The sequence below is a fragment of the Lepidochelys kempii genome, chromosome 3 (genome assembly GCF_965140285.1).
Source record: "Lepidochelys kempii isolate rLepKem1 chromosome 3, rLepKem1.hap1, whole genome shotgun sequence".
NCBI lineage: Eukaryota > Metazoa > Chordata > Testudines > Cheloniidae > Lepidochelys > Lepidochelys kempii.
In genome coordinates, this window is record NC_136382.1 from 170,151,056 (window position 1) to 170,169,898 (window position 18,843).

The window sequence follows — 18,843 nt, forward strand, 5'->3', positions numbered from 1 at the left end:
TCTTGGTATCCCTCCCCAAGTTTGAGGACTCCCTCCAGGAGTGTGATAAGAAGGAGTTTAAGGCACTCATGGAGGAAGGGGCGGCGGCTGCAAGGGCATCTCTGCAGGCCGCTTCGGATACAGCAGATGTGGCCACACGGTCCATGGCCTCAGCGGTGTCCATGGGACAGGCGTCATTGCTTCTGCTGTCTGGGCTCTCCAGCAGGGTGCAGTTGTCAATGCAGGATCTCGTTTTCAACGGGAAGGCTCTGTTTGCTGAGGAAACAGACACAAGGCTGCATGGCATGAAAGACTCCCGCACGACCCTCCAGACCTTGGGCCTCTATGTCCCTCCTCCGGCAAAACCCAAGTTCAAGCCGCAGCAGGCTCCCACCCAGGCCGCCCTCCTGAAGTATGAGGCCACCCACACAAAGCAGCGGGACTATAGAAAGTGCCCGCAATGGCAATCCCAGCCTGCCCCCCAGCCTGGGTCTTCTGAGGTCAAGCAGGTGGGCAAAAGGTGTTTTTGTTGGGATGCTTGGGGGTACCCTGCCAGTTCTCAGCAGGGAACTACCCCCAATAAAACTCCCTTTCTCCAATCGCTTGTGTGCTTTCTTCCCAGAATGGTCGCGGCTCACCTCGGACCGATGGGTCCTCAATACCATCTCCCGAGGTTACACCCTTCAGTTTACCTCCTCCCTGCCCAACCACCCTCCACCCCTGTCCCTCCTGGGAGACCCCTCTCTTGAGGCTCTGCTCGAGCAGGAGGTGGGGCGGCTCCTGGACCTAGGAGCTATAGAGGTGGTGCCTGGGAGTTCCTGGGCAAGGGATATTACTCCCCGTATTTCCTTATCCCGAAGGCTAAAGGGGGGGCCTGAACCACTACATGGTGAAACTCAAGTTCCACATGGTTTCCCTGGCCTCCATCATCCCCTCCCTGGATCCCGGGGACTGGTATGCTACTCTCGATCTACAGGACACATACTTCCACATTCACATATTCGAGGGGCACAGACGCTTCCTCCATTTCAAGGTGGGACAGAGTCACTACCAATTCATGGTCCGACCATTTCGTCTTTCCACGGCCCCCAGGGTCTTTACAAAGTGTATGTCGGTGGTAGTGGCCTACCTCAGATGTCAGAGGGTCCAAATATTCCCATATCTGGACAACTGGCTAGTCAAAGGCACCTCCCGGTCACAGGTGAGGGATCATGTGGCGCTCCTCTTGTCCACATGTACTGCCCTGGGCCTGTTGATAAACAACGCCAAGTCCACGTTAGTCCCGGTCCAACGCATAGAGTTTATTGGGGCACTACTGGACGCAACGTCGGCCAGGGCCTCTCTCCCACCAGACAGGTTTGAGACCCTGAAAGGGCTCATCGACTTGGTCACAAGGTTCCTGGTGATGACAGCCAGGGCTTGCCTGCAACTGCTGCGTCACGTGTCTGCGTGCACATATGTGGTCCGTCACGCCAGACTCCGAATGAGGCCCTTCCAGCTCTGGCTCGCCCCACAGTTCTCCCAGGCCGCGGACAGAATGGACAAAGTCCTCACCGTGCCGAACTCAGTGACCACCTCCCTGTGGTGGTGGTCCACCTCAATCAACAGGGACAGGGACGGCCCTGTCATTGGAGCTGGTGTCCGACATGTTGGACCTGGGTTGGGCAGCCCATTTGGGGAACTTTCAGACCCAAGGCCTGTGGTCTCTGCAAGACCTACCCCTTCCTATAAACATCAAGGAACTCAGGGCGGTGCGACAGGCATGTATGGCCTTCCACTCGCACCTGGAGGGCAAGGTAGTCGGGGTCCTCATGGACAACACGGCCTCAATGTTCTATATCAACAGGCAAGGCGGGGCCCGATCCTCTGCCACGAAACCCTCAGTCTGTGAGTCTTCTGTGTAGCCCATGACATCTACCTAAAAGCCTTCCATCTGCCAAGTGCCCGGAATGTGAAGGCAGATCGCTTGAGCAGAGATTTTTCCTCTCAGCACGAGCGGTCTCTTCACTTGGAAGTGGCGCACCAGCTCTTCCGAAGGTGGGGTACTCCCCAGGTGGACCTATTTGAGACCCAGCAGAGCCGACAGTGCCCCTGGTTCTGCTCTGGGGGGGGGGCCTAGGGAGGGGCGCTATCTCTGATGCCTTTATCCTGCTGTCCGGGTCAGGCCAGCTTCTCTATGCATTTCCCCCATTCCCTCTGATCAGCAGGGCCCTGAAGAAAATAAAGACAGACAAGGCCAGGGTCCTCCTCGTTGCCCTGGTGTGGCCCAGGCAGGGCTGGCGGTAGCTCCGCCATGACAGTTGCCGCTTCTCCTGGACCTGCTCTCTCAGGACCAGGGTCGCCACCTCCATCCCAACCTAGCAATGCTTCACCTCACGGCGTGGCTGCTCAGTGGTTAGGTGGCAAGGAAAGGACATGCTCGGAACAGGTTCAGCGCGTCCTCCTCCGAAAGTAGACGGCCCTCCACTCGCTGCTCCTATGTGGCGAAGTGGTTTCGGTTTTCAAGGTGGGCGGTAGGTCAGGGTGTTTCCCTGACGGCCGCCCCGGTCCAGCCTATCCTTGATTACCTCCTCCACCTGAGGGCCCAGGGACAGGTGCCCTCGTCAGTCAGGGTACACTTGGCAGCCATATCAGCCTTTCATCCCCCGGTGCAAGGGCACACGTGTTTTCCCATGCTATGACCGGCCAGTTCCTTAAGGGTTTGGACCGTCTCTATCCATATTCCAAGCCCCCGGTTCCACAGTGGGACCTGTATACCCGGGTGGGTATTCAGATACTGGTGCTGGCTTGTCTCATGGGGGCCCCGTTTGAACCACTGGCCATGTGTTCCTGGTCTCACCTCTCTTGGAAGCTGACCTTCCTGGTAGCTATCACATCGGCCAGGCGGGTCTCGGAGTTCAGGGCCCTAACCTCCAAACTGCCATATATGGTTTTTCATAAGGACAAGGTCCAGCTCCACCCACACCCCGCGTTCATCCCAAAGGTGGTCTCCACCTACCACATGGGTCAGGACATTTTTCTGCCAATCCTCTGCCCCAAGCTTCACACGACTAGTGAGGAACGCCATCTCCACACGCTCGACATGAGGCGAGCTCTGGCTTTCTACCTCGAGTGGACCAAGCCGTTCAGAAAGTCTTTGCAACTGTTCATTGCCTTGGCTGAGCACGCAAAGTGTCAGCCGATTTCCACTCAGTGGCTTTCTAAGCGGATCACTTCATGCATCCGTTCCCGTTATGAGCTGGCGGGTGTTCTCCTGCCGCCCATTGTGAGGCCACGCTCGACTCGGGCGCAGGCCTCGTCAGCTGCCTTCGTGGCCCACATCCCCATCCAGGAGATTTGTAGGGTCGCCACGTGGTCTTTGGTTCACACATTCACCTTGCACTATGCGATCGTCACCCAGGCCAGGGTCGATGCTGGGTTCGGCAGGGCGGTACTCCGTCCCGAGAACTTGTCAACTCCTACCCACCTCCAACAGATATAGCTTGGAATCACCTATTGTGGAATACACATGAGCAATCACTCGAAGAAGAAAAGAGAGTTACCTTTTCTGTAACTGGTGTTCTTCGAGATGTGTTGCTCATGTCTATTCCACATCCCACCCTCCTGCCCCTCTGTCAGAGTTGTCTGACAAGAAGGAACTGAGGGTGGGGGGAGTGCAGCCCTCCTAATACTGCGCCAGGCAGGTGCCGCTCCAGAGGTCGCGGGGGGGCGCTCTGCCCTACAGATGCTGCTCGGGGGAAAAACTTCCTGCACCAGTGCACGTGGCAAGCACGCACACCTATTGTGGAACAGACATGAGCAACACATCTCAAAGAACACCAGTTACAGAAAAGGTAACTGTCTTTTCTCTGATTTTTTCTTTCTGAGCCCCCCGCTATAAAAACTCCACGGCCCACCTGTGGCACAACTGGTTTTCTGCATATATAAAAGTCAGGGACAGTGTTAGGGGTTAGCAAGCAGGGCAGTTACCTGGGGCCCCATGCCACACGGGTCCCTGCGAAGCTAAGTTACTCCGGCTTTGGCTTGAGTCCCGGGTGGCAGGGCTCAGGGCCCCAGGCTTCAGCCCCATGCTGAGGGACTTTGGCTTCCTGCCCTGGGCCCCAGTGAGTCTAATGCTGGCTGTGCTTGGAGGACCCCGTGAAAACTGCTTGCGGCCGCCTAGGGGGTCGAGAACCACTGCTCTAGAAGAACTAATCCACTAAGCGTTGCCCTGTATATTTTTTTTTTCCACAGGACGGGGTGAGCTAGCTCATATATCTTATATATACTATATTTATTTAAAAATACCCATTCATAAAAAGAACTAGGGCTGTCAAGCGATTAAAAAAATTAATTGCGATTCATTGCACGATTAAAAAAGTAATCTTCATTCATCGCGCTGTTAAGCAACAATAGAATACCATTTCTTTAAATATTGTTGAATGTTTTCTATATTTTCAAATATATTGATTTCAGTTACAACACAGAATACAAAGTGTGTACAGTGCTCACTTTATATTTATTTTTATTATAAATATTTGCACTGTAAAAAACAAAAGAAATAGTATTTTTCAGTTCACCTAATACAAGTACCGTAGTGCAATCTCTTTATCATGAAAGTTGAACTTAGGAATGTAGAATTATGTACAGAAAAAACCTGCACTCAAAACCAAATAAAAATGTAAAACTTTAGCGCCTACAAGCTAAGTTCACTCTAAGCTGCGTGGCTGTGCAGCAGCCTATTAAGCGACAAGCAGGTGCTCAAGGCTGCGGCGGGGAGAGATGCCTCTCCCCCAGCCCTGGACCTGCTGCGGCCAGGGGAGAGGCTACCCTCCCCTGGCCGCAGCAGGTCCGGGGCTGGGGGAGCCCTGGACACCCCTTCCCTGGCCCCAGCCCAGCCCCGGATCTGTGGTGGCCAAGGGAGAGGTGTTTATCCTGCGGCCCCAGGCCCAGAACTGCGGTGGGGAGAGAGAGCTGGGGGGAATCCTCTCTCCCCGCCATAGCCCCTGGGCAGCTTGCACCCCAAACCCCTCATCTCTGGTGCCACCCTGGAGCCTGCACCCCCAGCTGGAGCCCTCACCCCCCACACTCCAACCCTCTGCACCAGCCCTCCTGCACTCCGGACCCCTCGGCCCCACCCCGCTGCATGAATTTTATGTGCACCAATATGGAGGTGAAGTGTCACACATCACCTCCATATTGGTGCACATGACAAAGTTCATTCCGCACATGCATGGGAAAATTTAGAGGGAACACTACCTACAAGTCCAATCAGTCCCACTTCTTGTTCAGCCAGTCGCTCTGACCAGGGGTCAGCATCCTTCAGCATGCGGCCCATCAGGTAATCCGCTGGCCGGCTGCGAGACATTCTGTTTATGTTCACCGTCTGCAGGCACGGCCACCAGCAGCTCCCAGTGGCCGAACTGGCCGCCACTCCCCGCAGCTCCCATTGACTGGGAACGATGAACCGCAGCCACTAGGAGTTGCAAGGGGCTGTGCCTGTGGATGGTGAACGTAAAGAAAATGTCTCTCGGCCTGCCAGCGGATTACCAGATGGGCCGCGTGCTGAAGGTTGCCGACCCCTGGCTCAGACAAACAAGTTTGTTTTCATTTGCAGAACATAATGCTGCCCGCTTCTTGTTTACAATGTCACCTGAAAGTAAGAACAGGCATTTGCATGGCACTGTTGTAGCCGGCGTCACAAGATATTTACATGCCAGATGCGCTAAAGATTCATATATGCCTTGGTGCTTCAACCACCGTTCCAGAGGACATGCGTCCATGCTGAGCATGGGTTCTGCTTGATAACTATCCAAACAGTGTGGACCGAAGCATGTTCATTTTCATCATCATGAGTCAGATGCCACCAGCAGAAGGTTGATTTTCTTTTTTGGTGTTTTGGGTTCTGTAGTTTCCACATCAGAGTGTTGCTCTTTTAAGACTTCTGAAAGCATGCTCCACGCCTCGTCCCTCTCAGATTTTGGAAGGCACTTTAGAGTCTTAAACCTTGGGTTGAGTGCTGTAGCTATCTTTAGAAATTTCACATTGGTTATCTTCTTTGCATTTTGTCAAATTTCAATGGAAGTGTTTTTAAACTAACAATGTGCTGGGTCATCATCTGAGACTGCTATGAAATATATGGCAGAATGTGGGTAAAACACAGTTCTTCCCCAAGGATCTCAGTCACAAATTTAATTAACACATCTTTTTAACGAGCATCATCAGCACGGAAGCATGTCCTCTGGAACGATGGCCGAAGGATGAAGAGGCATATGAATCTTTAGCGCATCTGGCACGTAAATATTTTGTGATGCCAGCTACAACAGTGCCATGTGAATGCCTGTTCTCACTTTCCAGGGACATTGTAATTAAGAGGCGGGCAGCATTATCTCCTGCAAATGTAAACAAACTTGTTTCTCTGAGCGATTGGCTGAACAAGAAGTAGGAATGAGTGGAGTTGTAGGCTCTAAAGTTTAATTGTTTTGTTTTTGAGTACAGTTATTTAACAAAAAATCCTACATTTGTAAGTTGCACTTTCATGATAAAGAGATTGCACTACAGTACTTGTATGAGGTGAATTGAAAAATACTATTTCTTTTATCATTTTTACAGTGCAAATATTAGTAATGAAAATAATATAAAGTGACCACTGTACACTTTGTATTCTGTATTGTAACTGAAATTGATATATTTGAAAATGTAGAAAAACATCCAAAAATACAGTAACTCCTCACTTAGTTGTCCCGGTTGTTTGTTGCCGATCAATTAGAGAACATGCTCGTTTAAAGTTGCGCAATGCTCCCTTATAACATTGTTTGGCAGCCGCCTGCTTTGTTCACTGCTTGTAGAAAGAGCAGCCCATTGGAGCTAGCTGGTGGGGGCTTGGAACCAGGGTGGACCGGCAGCCCCCCTATCAGCTCCCCGTTCCCCTAAGTTCCCTGTGTGGCAGCCGCCCAGCAGGCTTTCAATTGCTGGCAGTTCAGCTGTCCCTCCTCCCGCTGCCATGTGCTGCTCCTGCCCTCTGCCTTGGAGCTGCTCCTGGGAGCCTCCTGCTTGCTGTGCGGGGGAGGCGAGGGGAAAAGGGGGGGGCTAATATTAGGGTGTCTCCCTCCCCCCTGCTCCTGCCACCCACTTACCCTATCTCCATAAAGCGGGGGGCAGGGGTGAGACGGACGGACATGAAGGGAGCTTGCAGGCAGCAGCTGCTGTCTCAACTTCCTGATTTACTTAAAAAGGCAGTGTACTTAGAGAGGGATCAGTGCACTTAAAGGGGCAATGCGCCACACACACACACACTCTCTCTCTCTCTCTCTCGCTCTCTCTGTCTATGTGTGTGTGTGTGTGTGTGTGTCACTGTCTGCCATGCTGTCATCCCTCCCTCCATTTGTGCTGCCTTGTGGAGTATGAGGCTACATTAACAACGTGTTAACCCTTGAGGGCTCAGCTGAGTTCTAGTTCATCATTTAGCAGGAAGGCATTCCCTGGGAAATATTCCACCCTCTGACTCCAGCATCTCAACCAAGCTTCACAATCATCATTGCTGTGTACAGTATTAAATTGTTTGTTTAAAACTTATACTGTGTATACATATATATAATATAGTCTTTTGTCTGGTGAAAAATATTTACCGGGAACCTAATCCCTCCTATATACATTAATTCTTGTGGGGAAATTGGAATAGCTTAACATCATTTTGCTTAATGTCGTATTTTTCAGGAACATAAGTACAACGTTAAGCGAGGAGTTACTATATTTAATAAATTTCAATTGGTATTCTGTTTCACAGTGTGATTAATTGTTTTTGAGTTAATCACATGAGCTAACTGCGATTAATCAACAGCTCTAAAAAGAACTCTTTGTTTGCTTCTCAATGTGCCAGTAATATCAGTTTCCCAACAATAAATGTAAGTCGGTACAAAAGCAAAGATAAAAATGATGTTACGGTTGGGAAAAAGAAGCTAGCGAAAATATGCGCAGAGCCTGCTCATGGTCTTCCACATTGTTTAAGTGCCACAGTAGCCCCAAACATGTGACCCTCTGCTCCTCATGCATTCCAGAGATGTGTGCTTTGCTTGGCTCTGAATTGTTCAGCATGGAGGGGATCATTTTGTGGTGGTGTGGATAGGGCCTCTGGATCTATATTTATGTTGATCCAATGTCCAGCCAGGGGTGCTGAAAGGCAGAAAACTCTATACTGTGCCATAATCTGAAATAGTAGTAGTGGAGCGGTTATTACTTGCCTCTCACAAGCTATAGGTGGGTTTCTGGATTTTCACCAGACATGCATTTATTTAATGCGGGATGTAAGCATAAAAATTGGTTAGTTTTAGTTCTCAATGAGACTCAATAAATATTTGGAAATATTTCTTTTTTAAATAAAAATACTGTTGGGAAATAAAGTTAAGCCAATGGAAAAGTAATTTTCCTTGCTGTTAGGTATCCAAGGAGTATAGTTATCCAGATGCACACAAGTGAGTATTCATATAGCTGGATTATCTGCACAGTGAAATAAACATAGCAGTGTTTATTTCAGAATAATACGTTGGAATCAAATGTGCTGATTTTCAGATAGGGGTATGTTACTGTGTGGTTATTTCTGATGCTCCATATCTTTATTTGTTGAAATGATCTCACATGGAAATTGTTCATTTCAGTGTGAGGTTCTAAGGTGTAGATCTCCAGAGATAAGCATGTTAGCAAGTGCTTGTATCTGCACTTGTTCATTTGTTCGTTTGTTGTAATGTGCAATGTGATTTCTTTACCCAAAAACCCCCTTGTATAATATCAAATTGAAATAGTTACATATTCTCTCATGTAGACAGAATGTAATAATTGTGCATTTATTTGAATGTTTAATAAGTGAAATAAATATGTGTGGATGTCTACATATATATGCATGCTTGACTCTGTGTTTCAGGATTGCTATATTTAATACTTTCCTAAGGCCCCAATGCAGGCAAATATTTATGCCCTCAGAATCTCATCAAAGTCAGTGGGTCTACCTGTGTGGTTCAGGTTGCCAGAATGAGGACTAAATTGATAAGAGGAAAGATATACTGTACATAAGCAGTATGCTATTTTCTATTGATTGGAGGTTCTTTATTTCTAAAACAAATTTTATTCAGTCTTAACTATGTTTTCCTCTTTGAGGACTCCCTTTACTATGCACCTGGACTTTATTCATAGCTCTGCCATGGACATTCTATTTGGGTATGTCTACACTGCAGTTAAAAACCCATGGCTGGACTGTGCTGCAGGGCTGTTTCATTGCAGTGTAGACTTCCATGCTCGAACTGCTGCCCGAGCTCTCAGACCCTCCCACCTTGCAGGGTCCTAGAGCACAGGCTCCAGCCTGAGCCTGGAAGTCAACACTGCAGTGAAACTGCCATGCAACCCAAGCCATGCAAGCCTGAGTCAGCTGGCATGGGCCAGCCGTGGGTGTCTAATTGCAGTGTAGATATACCTTATGTGACTTTGGACAAGTCACCTAAGCCTAACACAGCAAAGCACTTAAGAATGTTCTAACTTTAACTGTGTGAGTAGTCCCACTGATGTTGCTACTCACATTCTTTAAAGTTAAGAAGGTGCATAAATGCTCTCATCTGGCCTTGTCTTCACTGGTAAAAACAAAGTTTTTAAATCCGTGTTAAACTAACCCTTATTAAAATCCTAGTGAAGTCAAAGCAGATGTTGCTGCATCTCGATAGCAAAATATGCAGCACAGTTATAACTTTCCCAGAGAGTAAGAAGCATATGAAAACAGGCTTACAATAAAAGTGCTATAAAAAGGAAAAACTGCTATAATTTATGTAAATAATAATGTTGGGATCTATTGTGTGAATATCAGGGCATCCTCATAGTTGTTTCAGGCTTGGTGTGCTTTAAAGTCTTTTTAAAATAGTGTGGGTTTCAGTACAGTCTCTTTTACATTATCCTGAGTTTTATGGACACAAATAATTGTAGGTACAGTTGACATCATTTAGGCATCTGACTATCTGATTAGACAGCTCTCTGACTGACATCACATATATTGGGAAATAATTGTGCATTCAAAAAGAGTAGGTTAATATAAAAAAATCTATCCTTTATATTTTGAATCATTATGCAGTCATTCAGATTCTGTAACATTGGAAAGGAAATGCTGTTTGGAACAGTGTGCCATGGTGTTGGATTTAATTGTATGGGATGTAATGTAGCAGGCAATGGGTTAATCCTCTAGTGCTTGGTGATGGATTTTTCCTGGCTTAATCTCATTGTGAGCAATGGATGCAGCAGAGCTGTCAGCACCAGATAGTTAACTTAAAAAAAAAAAAAAAAAAAAAAAAAAAGGGTGGGGGATGGGCAACAGAAGTGTGTTAATAAATGCTACAGTATGGGCTCTTCATGAGTGTTTTTTCTAACAAAGTTGTTTCATGCTAGATAATAAATTGCAAATGTGAATGATAAATAATGTAGCCCATCTTGAAACGTTATTTTTTGTATAATTATATTGATTCACTGTTACAACAAAGCTTTAACAAATAAAATGCAGTTATTTATTATTTTGTATTCCAGTAGTGCCTGGAGGCCCCAATCAAGATTGGGACCCCATTGTGCTAGGCACTGTACAAACACAATAAAAGACCGTCCCTGCCCAAAAAAGTTAATACTAGTGGAATACAAAAAGAAAAAAAACCTAAATTTTTATTTAAAATCCATCCTCTCATGCTCCAAAGCTGTGGCGAGATTGTTTTTTTATATGAACATATGAAGTAACTTCTAGGAATTCTGTTTTGCAGCGGATAAATCCCTCTGCAGAAATGGTTATGATTGACAGGATGTTTAACCAGGAAGAAAGGGCGTCTCTGTCCCGGGATAAGCGCCTTGCACTAGTGGATCCTGGTAAGAAATGTTTAACTTCAGCACTGTGAAGTAGAAAAATATTTGCATAATCTTCTAGATGCTAAAAATATTAGAGCCAAACCAAGCTATTGATTTTAAGTGCAGTTCCTCTTTGAAACCATTGGTTTCTGCTTCAGAATTAATGGCTTATGGTGAAATCATACCTTCAGCTTCAAGAACCTAAGTTGACGTGCTTAACATCGAGAGACTTTGTAAAGTGAAAGTTGTTCTCAGGGAAAAAATAATGGCTGCACTGGTGGGAAACCATGCAAGAACCCTGTTAGCAACAATCATGTTGTTGCTTCTGTGGACAGAACCTTTGAGTCTACAGCCAGCTAGATACAATAATACTGAGAGAATGTGAATTCCCTCATTCACTTAATGAAGTGTTACTTTTGGAGCCCAGTGACCACTTACATTCCAGCATTGTTGACTGTTTCACTGCTGACAGACCAAATCAGAAACATTCAACAAATGCACTTGTGTAGTATAGGTGTATGTTCCTGTTGCATCCTGATGCTCTGTTCATCTTAAAGGACATTGAGAGAATGTAAAATACAAATATTAGGACAATCAAATATTCAATGAAATGGTATTCTTTTAGAGAGGTAGCCGTGTTACTCTGTATCAGCAAAAACAACAAGGAGTCCTTTTATCTCTAAGGTGCCACAAGGACTCCTCGTTGTTTTTTGGTATTCTTTTAGATATCGTATTCAGATAGTTAGGATGCTTGCAAATGCTTTGGTGCCTTATTTTGCAAACCTTACTTAATGGAGTAGGAGGTGTAGGATATGGGTCCTTGTATTGCTATCAGGTAAAACGTTTATGATCCTGCCCGCACCTCAGCATGCAGCAATTTGTGGATTTATTATAAAGCTGGCCAAGCAGCAAAGACAATTGGGTTTGGATATTTTGTTAATAACTCTTCTAGCGTCTTACTCCGTTATGTAATATTAAATGTAAGAACAGGGAGGGAGAAAAAAACTAAAACTCCTTAGCAGAATTTGGGCAGATTTGGGAGGAAAATTCAGTTTTTTGCAAATATAGATGATCCCTTTCTGTTGTTTGGTCCCTTGACCTCCTTACACTGTAAACTTGTGAAGCAAGTGGCTATCAATTTAGCATTTAATGGAGACCTGCAAAGGAACAATAACAAAAATTGTTCTTTTTGCTTCTTTATTATCTATAAACAAGGGCTAAAAGGACTTTTTTAAAAGGCTTTGTTGCTTATTTTTACCTTAGAAATACAACTGCATCTTTTCTGTTTTTTGCCAGGGGATTAGTAGGAATAAATACCTGGAGTGGGAGCTGTTTTGCCCTTCAGTTGAAAGAGTGGTGGGCTTCTTTTACAAGGTTGAGTTAAAAGGTTTTCAGATAGAAACAAAGAGTTTTGAACAATGTGGCTAAAAATCCCTTCTCCAATTACTTGCCCAGTTTTCAGTCTCCTAGCTTTATTAATTCTACTTATTTCCCAACTGCTTAAAGTGTGCTAGGTGCCTCACAAAAGGAATAAGACTGGTTCCCACTTTAAAGAGTTTATAGCCTAAATAGGCAAAACATATGGAGGATAGGGGAAAGGGACATAACGTATAAGCAAATTGTTGTTCTAATGTGGCTAGTTCTCCAGTCTTCCAAGGAATCCTCCACCAGAAGTAGGGAAATCAGGAAATAATATTGTTAATATATAGCATAAAGTGGAAGGCAAAACAAAATCCCTCCCCACAAAACTGTTTTTCTTCCTTTGCAGTAAAAATGTATTTCTTATGCATGATGCTGTGAAATGTAACATTGGTTTAATAAGGAAACAAATGGGTTTGTTCATCAGAAATGGGTGTTCTTATATTTTTAATATTTTAGCACTAGATTTAGATGAGCAGCTCTTGCCTGGGTATAAGGGAGATTCACAAGAAGCTTCCCTCTCTCCTCCTTCCCAGAGTAGCTCGTGTAAGGTCCAATCACACTAGGGCCCCTGTGATCAGGAACTTCTAGTCTCTTCCTCCTCATGATAAACAAATTGCTCAAAAGGGGGCAGAGAAGAGGTGGGGCCATGGCCCCGACTCCCCTCTGCATTACCCCTTAGAGTGGAGTTGGTGAACTAGGTAAACAATATGCACCAACCATCACTGGGGGAGCAATCTGCATAATGGGAAAATCTGGCACAGTCTCTCCGGGTATTCCCCCAGAGGCAGTGTAGCTCCACACCATTTCCTACTCAGGTCTGTGTGTAAAGCAGGCAATCTTATCCCTAACTTACCTGTTAGCATACCTTTAGTAAGTGTAAGGTCTTCAAACAAGTTTATCTTCTAATTCATTGTTCATATGTTGATTTAACTCTCTCCAGAAATGTAAGAAAATTTCACTTTTTAGTATCTTTTGTTCATATTAAACGTAGTTGGTTTTTATTCGAATGAAAAATGTTTTTTAGTATGCTTTATATCCTGATGCCATATACCCGAGCACCAAAATGTTGGTTATGTATTCATTATACAGAAAATGAGCTTGTACTCAAACTGCCTATTTTGAATATAATTCTCAGTAGCCTTTAGAAATGCTTGGAAAAATTTCAGTAAAATACTGTGTCAGAATTTTCCGATTTGTTGAAATAGAAATGTTCTGCTGTATTATGTAGATTTTTTGAAAAAAATTCCACCAGAAACCAGATCTGAAAGCCCTGAGCCTGAGGGTCCCAGGTTCATGGCTCTTTGGCAGCTGGGATTTCCAGGATCCCTTGCTCCGGGGCATCCTGCCAGGGCTTCTACTAGACCTGAGCAGAGAATGGTAATTCCATTTGGCAGACAATTTCAAAATTTTTGGTTTTCATTCTGAACTGGAATGAAACCAAATTTCAAAATCTTGAAATCCTCCATGAAACAGAATTACTGGGTTTTCTGCCTAGCTCTAACAGGATTATATACAGTGCTTAGCAAATAAAAAGCAGAATCCATAGTCATAAGATGAGTGCACATTCCTTGTGTGTATTTCCATTACCTGAGAACACATATATCTCAATCCCTGCTGTATTCCCTGGAGTTCTGTTCTTATAACCATCTCTTTTTCATGTTTTACTTTCACTACAAATAAATAATATGTTCTTAAAAGAATAGTTCAGTTACATCTTGGCTACACTGATTACCATTAAACCAGACATTTGTCATAGAAAACAGCACATCCCCTATTTACTCAGAAACTTTCAGTAGGGACAGAAGAGCTTCAGAATCCTGGAACAGCCAATACATATAAGGCTCAGAGCAACGATAGAAAGAGTCAAGGGGGAAGTCTGAGACTATTCCAGACACTCAAACTTCCCCTCAGACATAATTTGTCCAGCTTGTATCTGGCTTTATCTGGGAGTACAGTGAACTATACTTAATTTGCCCACTGGTTAATTACATCAAAATCTCAGGTATTAGGCCCTGATCCAGCAAAAATATTTAACCATGTGCTTATGATTCCATTAAAGTCATATTCTTATAGTCCAATAAATGGACAGTAAATACTAGAGGCGTTTTCAAACAAGAGAGGGCAATGTGAGCAAATAATGTCTGTTTGATCATGGGTTTTAATGCTCAGTCACATTCGAATGCTTGTTCTGTTTAGCACTTCTTTACATTTACTGTCTTTGACATTTATTAACTCCAAACTAATATGTTTGTTTTTAATTTTCAGATGGTTATCTGGCTGATTTTTGTTGTTCCTCTAAACGATTTGATGAAACTGTTGATGAAGCACAGTCCAGTGAAAGTGATCATCAGTGTAGTAAATCTTTGACTTCTCACAGTCAGCCTACCAAGATCCAAACCAGAGACCGATCAAAATCCAGCACAGCAGAGTCTACAAATCACAACAAACTTCATTTAGTGCCTAACAACATTATGACACAACAAGAAGGAAAAATTTCTACTAAAAAAACGGAAAGCCTTACTAAAGCTTTAAAGTTTGAGAAGGCTAGCTGTTCTCCTGACAGTCAATACATGGCTGTCTCTGAAGAGAAATTGGCTGATAAAGATCTTGCCAAGACCAATGAAAATTCTTCAAATTCTGAAGACTTGTCAAAAACCTTGTCAAGAGCTAATCATGGTACACATAAAATGTCAAGAAATACAGTTGAATCTCACTCAGAGGTAATATGTAATAACTCCCTCCAAGACAAAACTCAGAGGAGCTTTCCAAAGAATGAGGTTTTACATCCTGACAACATGAAAGGCTCGGGTGAACCCCAACAGGATTTGCTCCTCAGTAAGAGTTTAGAAACTACATTCAAAAACATTTTGGAACTGAAAAAAACTGGGAGACCGCCACAAAGTGAGGCTACTGGCAGTGGCTCTGTAGAATTAGACTTTCCAAACTTTTCACCAATTGCTTCACAAGAAAACTGTCTGGAAAAATTTATTCCAGATCACAGTGAAGGTGTTGTAGAAACGGACTCTATTTTAGAAGCAGCTGTAAATAGTATCTTAGAGTGTTAATAGTTACAGTACCATGGACAAGTTATGTTTCTCTTAGTAGAAGCAAATGTGAATGACACCACAAGTACAGCCTGACATATGTCAAAGGTTAATCTTTCTAAACTAGATTCTGTTCTGTGTTTGAGAGCAATACTCATTGTGATTACAGTGAGATATCCAGTAAAGTTAATCCTTGTTAGAATGCAGTCTGTTGGGGCCTACACATTTCAAGTATTATAATGATAGTGCTTATGGTAATTGTTTAACACTGCAATTTAATGAGATTGCAGTTCACTGGGCCCTAGGTAATAAGGTAATATACTGACAATCACAGTCATATGAAAAGGCAGATTTATTCAAGAAAACGTTAAAAAGACAAATGGAAGCAACAATTTTCCCCCTTCCATAAATCACTAGATTTTATTTTATTTTTTCCAGGAAAACCTCGTGGTTAAATACCCATTGTACCGCTATTCAGAAATGATTGTCTGTTTGATTTATTACTAAATCCATCTGCTCTAGGATTTTAAGTTGGAAGGATGTCATCGGTACGTTTATAGGGCTTCATATTTTAAGTGCTTTTCTGTTGTCACTGGGCAGAAAGTAGTACATGAGTGTATCTGTAGTGGGTGAATTTAGTCTGTGGAATGATACTGTATAATGTTAGTCACAACGGTATGATGTGAAATAATATATGCTAGACTAAGGAAAGAAGAACAGAAGCTAATAAGTGGCAAAGTGTACAGGAGGAGGTCATGATAGAGCCATGAATTTATATATATAAATACATATATATGTTAACTCTTGAGGAGAAGGTTTTGCATTTTATAATTGGATATAGTCAACCTAAGTCTTTCTGAAGTGGTATAAATGTTGTTTTTTTTTTTTTAAGACCAAGTGTCAAAAGCACTTTTATTTGAAAACTGTGTTATTAAATTAGTAGTTTATACTTTGAGGGGACATTAGCCTTAATCTGAGAAATTTAAAGGCCAGTGTTGTTGTTGCTTGTTTCTGCTTCTTGCTGTCAGAGAATATTAGTCATCCACAGCAGCAGTCATAACTACCAAAATATGTACAGACCAAAGTTAATCAACTATCCCATTGTTAAAACATATCCAAACTTGTATAATTATTAATTCACATTTTAGAGCCAAAGGAAACCCCTGCGTGGTTTGATTTGGCTGGTGTTCGTGTTGACAAGAATAGAAGCTTGTTATTTTATTTATTTATTTTTAATATGTGACTTTTCCCTTTTATGGTCCATGCTTCTTTTTTAATAGTTTACTTTGGTCATTAGTGCTGTTGTGCACATAAGTGTTCTGCCATTACCGAGATGAATCTAGCATGTATGTTTGCTCAGAAGGGTAGAGCTGTTGTGGTTTAAGGCATGCTGTCTATCTCTCTTTCCTTCTGTCTTCCTCCCTGTTGCTCACAAAAATAAACAACCATGTTTCAAAACTTGCTGATTGCCATTATCATAATCTAGAGATCCATTGTGACAAACTGTGGTTGTCAGTCAGATTGCCAGAACTGCCAGGAAAGAAAACAAAAGGCCAGGTTTTGCTATCATTTGCACCAATGCAAAAGAGAGCAGAATTTGGCCCTTGGGCTTTTGACAGCACGAAATTATAATGCACCTCCATTTTGTTGAGCTGCAGTCCACTATGTGATAACATAAGAAAACCAAATCTAGTCAACCTGAGAAAGATAACAATATTTAACATATAATTAAGGTTCAGTTCCCCTTCAATGTGAATGGAAATATAAATATTTTGTACATTATTAATTGCCATTTTAAAAAATTTGTGCCAATTTTAAATTTGTCAAAATCCAACATTCCCAAATGTCATGTAAAACATTTAAAATAATAACACGGTATTGCCAGTTTCAAATTTCTAACTGGGCATCATTACAGTAGACTCTTAGGCAATTAGCTATTTTCTAGTTAATGAGACTGACAGTATAGTCTTTGCCGATTGCCTTTGAAATTTCATAAAGATAATGATGGCTGTGTATCCTGTGGATTATGTATCTTATAATTCATTCAATTTCAGCCAATATGAGCAGTCTAGAAAGGAAGGCTGTAAGTTATATCAGCAATGTAAATTAGTTTAATTTTCATCCTATGAGAAAAAGGTGCACATTTATGGATCCTGTCGCTCTTGGTACCATCTCAAAAGGCGTATTAGCTTTCAAGCATCTGTACAGCAAATATATAACCTAAATAACAAAATGTTGTGTCCACTATGTAAATTTATTTTTCCTGGGCAGTGAATTATAGATAGTGACAAATAAAGATTAAGACATGTTTTTTAACATTGTTGATTAGGTCAGACAAAGGTTTGTCCAAACATCTTATGTCCGGAATCCATTGAGCAAAGGCCAGCAAACTTACTGTTGGATCATTAGTGTTCTGTTATTCATTCATTTGAATTCTACTTTAGGAATACTTATACTTGGTAACGCAGTAAACAGAATATTATTATATATGAAATATTGTTTTAATAAAGTGTGAATTGGAATCTGATCCAGTGAAATACTTTAACACATGCCTGATTTTAAGCACATGCTAAAATGCTTTGCTGGATCAGCGTAATGATTTCCAATGTTCTTGAATACTGCCTAAGGTTAAAATAAATTTTAAACTGGCAATTACAAAAAAATATTTTAACTTTGAAGAGTTTAGCATAATTTATCTCTTAGACTAGGGAGGCCTTACAGACTGACTTCACTTAAAGAGGATGTGTCACTTATTGTCAATGTGGTATGGACTTTATTTGCTTAAATACCTTCATTTGTATAGTATGTCTCACTTGAAATTGCTTTGTATACATTTTGTAAAAATATTTATAAAATGTTTTGTAAAAAAAGTATAACAAATTGCAGTTTATTTTGTTATGTTGGATAAATACTGTTAAAAGACACAAGTCGGTAAATATATTGTTAATCCATGGATAGGAAATGTTTAGTTGGAGATTACAGATTGAAACAACCATTGCAATACAGCCAAAGATTTGGGAAAAAGTATATCTGTGATTGTCTTGATTTTAACCAAGATGAATAAGTACATTTCCAAAAGAAGGGTTGTTTTCAGCTTCAAGTAATATAGTTGCAGAACAGTCTGACTTACTGTACTTTTTATAATGCAACTGTATTATGAAATAATATATTTAATAGACTAGGTTTTTCATGCTGTGCATGTAATTTTTTGAAGATATGCTAATAAGCCACGGGTCATGTGGTAGCATAAAAACATCATTAGTTTTAATCTCTTCTCTCAAAGTGCTCAAGTTGGCTATGCCTTGTTACATTATCGCAGAAGTCCTGTCTTAAAGTGATGAGGTGGTTGAAAGAAGGAACAATATGGTATTAAGGACTAAATCGTCTCTCCCATGCCTGGGTGTGGTATACAGGGGAAGGGGTACAGGTAGCCCTTTCTTCTCCTCCAGTGCATCTTCCCATGATGGAGGCATAAACTACCCCCTAAGACTAAGGAATGCAGGAGAGGGGAGTTGTCTGTATTAGTAGCCTTGGAGGGAGCATAGCTTGGTGTAGCATG

The 18,843-nt window shown here is 42.8% G+C and overlaps 1 protein-coding gene across 6 annotated transcripts in view; it reads left to right on the forward strand.

Annotated features, from left to right (window-relative positions):
• Positions 1–18,311, forward strand: part of BICRAL (BICRA like chromatin remodeling complex associated protein) — a 79,350-nt gene extending 61,039 nt beyond the window's left edge. For all 6 annotated transcript variants that reach the window (XM_073339020.2, XM_073339025.2, XM_073339026.2 and 3 more), the window contains 2 exons: positions 10,737–10,839; positions 14,506–18,311. In XM_073339020.2, the coding sequence (XP_073195121.1) occupies positions 10,737–10,839; positions 14,506–15,305 (903 nt within the window). In that variant the 3' untranslated portion in view covers positions 15,306–18,311. The remainder of the gene's footprint in view (positions 1–10,736; positions 10,840–14,505) is intronic.
• Positions 18,312–18,843: the final 532 nt, after the last annotated feature.